The 5,860-nt window shown below is 35.6% G+C and overlaps 2 protein-coding genes across 2 annotated transcripts; both read right to left on the bottom strand.

The window, feature by feature from the left end:
• Window positions 1–689: 689 nt before the first annotated feature.
• Window positions 690–2,417, bottom strand: LOC121223229 (disease resistance protein At4g27190). The gene has a single exon (XM_041104361.1). The coding sequence runs from the start codon at window positions 2,415–2,417 to the stop codon at window positions 690–692; it is 1,728 nt and encodes a 575-aa protein (XP_040960295.1).
• Window positions 2,418–2,503: 86 nt separating this feature from the next.
• Window positions 2,504–4,059, bottom strand: LOC121223228 (disease resistance protein UNI-like). The gene is made up of 2 exons (XM_041104360.1): window positions 3,841–4,059; window positions 2,504–3,433 (listed from the first exon to the last, which is right to left on the bottom strand). The coding sequence occupies exon 2, from the start codon at window positions 3,413–3,415 to the stop codon at window positions 2,504–2,506; it is 912 nt and encodes a 303-aa protein (XP_040960294.1). The 5' UTR covers window positions 3,416–3,433; window positions 3,841–4,059.
• Between the last annotated feature and the right edge of the window lie 1,801 nt (window positions 4,060–5,860).

Here is a 5,860-nt window from a genome sequence, read left to right as displayed (position 1 = left end):
TTGACTCTAATCTGTTATATTTTTGTCCTCCTATTTCTATAATTGCATGCAACTCCACTCAATTACACGAGATCTATTCTTAAACAAGGTCTATTCAACCTCCGATTTAAGCACATCAAACATGGATTAATAATCTAAAAAATATTAAACCAAGAATTATGCGCACATAATTGAGAACAAGAAACTAAGTATTTATTGTATAAAATAAAAATCAAACGACAGAATCCTTCATAGGGTTCACCTCCCCTAAGTATTTAGAAATTAGATCATAATTAAAAGTAAAAACATCCAAGATACAGTATAACAAAAGAACTAAAGAAACCCATCATAACTTCCTAAGAAATCAATTGGGAATCTTCAATCTTGATGGAAATATGCTTTAAAGTCGCTCCAATGGTGTTTTTCGAGTTATTTTCTTGAATATTCTTGGACGGCTCACTCCTATCTTCTTATTTTTGCCATAACATAAATTTATATAAAGCTCCACCACTTGAAACATGAATTCACGTAATAGTTTTCATGAAAGATATTATAACCATGTTTCGACTTTGAACAGGTAAAAGTTTCAGTTGGTTTTTCCACAATTCCAGAGTGAGGAATTTCTATTCCACTTGTACAAAATTTAGAATACAAATAGCAATTAGAAGTTGTTGAAAAAAAAAATCATTGGAGTTAATGTAAATTCAACACTACCAGCAAGACCTCAACAAGGGCTCTAAAATACATTTGGCATTCGGCTGATCCCATTCCACCGATTCCCACCACTCTTCTGGCTTTATCCAAATAAGAGGAGAGAGAGGGCCAGATGGTTGAAGTCTAATATTATCAAGTTGGGAAAGATTAAGAGGCATCCTTTTTAATTTCGGACAATTTCTTACCTCAATTATTTCAAGTGAATCACAAACGATTACTCCATTAGCACTGCAAATGCTCTTCAATTTTGGTAGATTCCCTAGTGAAAATAACCTTAATTGTGGTAGATGAAACTCCATGGTAGCCTTTCCACTTTGATTCCATCCAAGTTCTATTGCTATTATTTCCTCTAGCTTGTTACACTCCGATACGCTAAGCTCTTGTAAATTTAGTGGCAAGCAATTTGGAGAGAACAATTTTTTCATGCTTTTACAATTATATATATCAAGAAATTTAAGAGAGGAGAATGTGCTAAGTGAGATTAGAATAAACCTGGAGAAAAGAGGATACCCTTCGCTACAATTGAGATTGCACTCCTTAATGTATAACTCCTCAACATGCGGAAGTATAATCTGATTGGTATAGATATTACAACCACATAACTCAATGTACTTTCTTGTATTAATTTGCTCCACCCATCCTCTCTCACCCACGCGGATGATGTATTCAAGAGGTTCTTCTCGACCATGTAAAGCTTGGACATACGCATTTAAGTTGTGCAACTCGTAAAACCTCCCTTTAAGAATTTCCAGTTTCTTCAATCCACCAACATCTTCTCCACTTATCAATGTTTCACCAACAATCAAGTCTTGAAGGCAAGAAAGTTTTGATAATGCTCGATCAGGAATCTCATGTAGGTCTCCTATACCATTCAAATTCAGGTATTTGAGTTTCAACAAGTTTTCCATCCCACAAGGGATTTCCTTGATACTTGTTGCTTCAAGATTCAACTCCTTCAAGACTTTAAGTTTTGACAATGATGGCACCTTCTCTAAACTTCGACAATGACGAAGCAATAGCGCCGTGAGGTTCTTCAAATTAGCAATGGAATCTGGGAGATTCTTGATAGGATTTGCAGAAAGATCAAGAATCTTGAGTCCGTGCATATGCTTGAAGAAGCCTTCTGGAATGCTTTGTATGTTACAACCGGAAAACAATAGTGTTGTGAGCATCGGACACTTTGGTGAAGATATTTCCAAAGGATAGGGAAGCTGTAACCCCCAATTCTCCATCAATGAAACTTTTTCTAGGTCTTTTCTCCATTCTTGCAAATCTGGTGGCTCCGTTAATCTCATGCCAGCTTTTACCAAGAATCGAGGTGTTCCACATGTGATATGTAATGCCATGTCCCTTACAAGATCATGCATCTTTACACATCTTCCATTTTCTGTTTCCGTTTCCGTAGGAACTTCTAACAAACAGTTGTTTATGAGTCTATTCATTATTGCACAACCCTTGTCATACTCTGCTTGCCTACTGTTCATTTCTTCGACAAGCCCTTCTGCAATCCAAAGATGAACAAGATCTATCTCTCTGATTGCAAAATCTGCAGGATATAAGGCACAGTTGAGGAAACAGTGTTGAAGTTTTTGATCCTTTAAACGATCATAACTAAATCGCAATTGTTGGATCACCTCATCTTCCAATCCATTAACACTTTGTCTTGCTAAACTTAGTTCCTTTAGCGCATTCCTCCATTCAAAAAGGTCATCAAGTCCCTTCATACAAGCAGCTACAACTATTACTCCCAAGGGCAAACCCGCACAATGCTTAGTTATTGATTTTGCAACTGGTTCCAATCCTGGAATATTTAGAATATTCCACCTACAATCTCCAAGAACAAGTTCCATGCCTCTTCTTCTGCAAGAGGCTTTATTTGAATTACTCTATTACAACCCACATGTCGACACACATCAAGTGATCGCGTTGTTAACACTAATTTACTCCCATTAGATGACTCAGGGATTCCTACCTGCTCAAAGGAAACCTTCTCCCATACATCGTCCAAGATGATCACAAACCTACTGAACTTGAAAGACAATGTTTCAAACAACATCCCTGCCCTTGTTGTTTCACATTCATTGCCAGAAAATTTTACATCAAGTTTACTTGCAAGGTCTTTCTGCAGTTTAGCAAGACTCATCTCCTTTGATACAGTGATCCAAATCACAACATCGAACTTGTGGGTCTCTTTCAAGAGTCGATTGTTTATATGCTTCATAATGCTTGTTTTCCCTACTCCTCCCATCCCCCAAACTCCAATTTTTCGAACCTCATCATTCATCAAGCACTGCCAAATTTCTTCGATGCATAACTTCGTAGCTTCACCTGATAGAGTTGAAGTCGATAAAACTTGTCCAATCCGTCGAGGATTGTCAACCACCAAACCTTCACAAAATTTGCCTTGTTGAATATGTTCTTCAACTTCCTTCATCCTCATTAACACATCTTCTGCGTGGAAACCGCGTGTAAGAGCACTGCTTTCTCCGATTCTTCCATCAAGGCTTTGTATTTCACCATTGATTCTTTCAACATTTTCCAACCATATTTGGACCCCTTTCTTGAGTTTCTTTGTTGGCTGCAGCTCTGAGCTCAGTCTAGATTCTATGTCTTCCTTCAGACCGTTCAAATCATTTAATTTCCTTTTAAGCTCATTCATATTCTGATCGAGGTTTCTGTGATTGTCCAAGTGTTTATCAATCTTATTCAAAAAATAATCCATAGCTCTCAGTCAGGAATGCTGCATAACATGCAATATATTAGAAACTAAGAATGCATTGTCAAATTTCTGTGCATACATGGATTTCACAAATTTTTTAACAAGATATTAAATATGTGGGTTCTATAGAGACATGTAAATCAAGAAAAGCTCTCATCTAACGTTTAATGAAATGAAAGCAATAATAGAGGAGCATAATTAAAAGGCCTTTCACTCACAAGTAAAATGGCAATCTCTTTTCTATACTGTAAATTATAGATGAACAAATTTAAAGAAAATTAAAAATACTTGTATGAAATAATTTCAATATCGTGCACTCATTCTGAATCCATATAACAAAGAATCCTCACAGAGATCAATCCAACCATCATCAGAATTCTATCTTCAAATTACCAATCCCTATTAGTAAAGGCTGAAGTGAAACATACCGGAGACCAAGAATTGATTGGCTTTGAATATAAAATGAACACTGCAGAAATAAGCTATAGAAGCAGCTACGATGTCATAAATATACAATATATAGCAAAGATATACCGAATCAAGAACTGGAATCAGGAAAGAAATACAACTATGTGACTTAAAGAAAAACTAGTGATGGTCTTGTAATTGAAGAAGCAAATCCTAGAATAATCTAGTTCGAAATTAAATTTCAAACTTTCAAAATGGGGTTGCTTGACATTTTGCTGGCATTTCACATTTATTGCTTGTTTTCTATTGATTTTATTATTATATATTTCTAACTTAACCACCCCGGAGTTGACAAGGTTGACATTCTTAATAGAACCATATATTTGTAGGTACATAATGTGATAATATTGCAAATATCCTTCATCCAATTATAGCCGTAATTAGTGCCAAGATATTTAAGTTAATTAGAATTTTAAAAGTTTTGAGTTGATTTTATTTAGTACAAAAATTTTTGTTTAAATTCAACCCAAGTGAAGTCAAATCTACCGAACAAATTATTCAACCTTTGGATAAGTTTAGTTTTTCTTCTTTTACTCTTCTACAGATTTATGTGCCTAATAGGACCTTAAAAGCATGTGAACTAATTTCAGAACCCATGTTTGAGGTTTATATATATGGATAAAAATAGACAGTCATCCCAAAACTATGCCAGCATAATTATGAGCTAATTTGAAACAACAATAAAAATGTGAAATTTAATAAATACTTCTTTGAATTAACTTGTTAGGAGATGAAATAAACCACCTTACTTACAAGTTGCAAATAATACGATTTCACACACTACTAGAAAAGACACTCAACTCAAATGGGTTTTCTCTCCTTGCATTCACTTAATCAAAATTCACCTACAATTTTCATAATTTTATTAAGTTGGGTTATTTTTAGGAGTTAACTATAGTAGATCAAATTGAATTCCACAATGATTCTTAAATAGATTTTAAAAATCTTATTTTCTTTCACAGTGAATAATTATTGAACGTTTTTGCGGAATCCTAACTGTACAAGCCCATTTCAATTAAACCAAAGAACAAATAAAACCAAAATAAAATTAAAGTCCAGTCCAATTTACAAATCAACAAACCCAATACCCATTACAACCCGAGCCCAATTACAAAATAAGCCCAACACCCTAGCCCAACAAACCAAGTCAAACTAGTGTTTCAGAAAAGCTGAAACCCTAGCCCTTCTGACTCCTGTCGCCGCACAGTCACCTGCCCACTTGCCACCAGCACGGTCACGTCGCCACCGACCCCTCTGACACCTGCAAAACGAGCCACATGAAACAACAAATAGGAAAAAGTTGCAAGATAACTATAAAATGGACATTAAATAGTTGATGGAAAGGGGGAGGGAGATCATCCTTGTAATGGGGGTTCCTCTTTTGCATTTTTTTGTAACAGAAAGACACCGATCCAAAAATAAAAAAGCAAAGTTTGGATAGATTCAAAGAAAGAAGGTGCTCATCTTTTTATTTTTTGTATACATATTTCGAAATAAGTAAATAGGGATTAGTAAATAAGGGTTGGATTTTGGTTACCTTTGAGGGCGTGATTAGAGAATCATCCGTCTTGAGGGTGGTCAAGCCAACTAGCTCGCCGAAAGAACCCCACTGGTGATAAGGGGGAACCGAAGGGTTTTTGTTTCTTTCTCTTTCTTTTTTTTTTTGCTTTTGAGAGCCTTTTGGACTGTTTTAACCCCAAATCAGGGATTTGCTCGAAAAAAAGAGTGAAAATGTGCCTTTTTTAAATTTTCAGCCACCATGCGCGGCAACGCCGTCACCGGCGGCCAGTGGTCGTTATGGCAATCATCGGTTGAAGCCAAAACTAGGGAAGGAGGGAATTTGAGAAAAAAATTCTGATTTTTTTTTGAAGCAGGAAGAATAATGATTTTTTTAAAACTGACTTAAATAGGTTCCTTATACGAAGTCGTTTAAGGCTAACCATGATAGCCATAAAACGATGTCATTTTACTCCCATAATC

The sequence above is a fragment of the Gossypium hirsutum genome, chromosome D11 (assembly GCF_007990345.1).
Source record: "Gossypium hirsutum isolate 1008001.06 chromosome D11, Gossypium_hirsutum_v2.1, whole genome shotgun sequence".
NCBI classification, from domain to species: Eukaryota; Viridiplantae; Streptophyta; class Magnoliopsida; order Malvales; family Malvaceae; genus Gossypium; species Gossypium hirsutum.
This window is presented reverse-complemented; position numbering and strand designations above follow the sequence as displayed.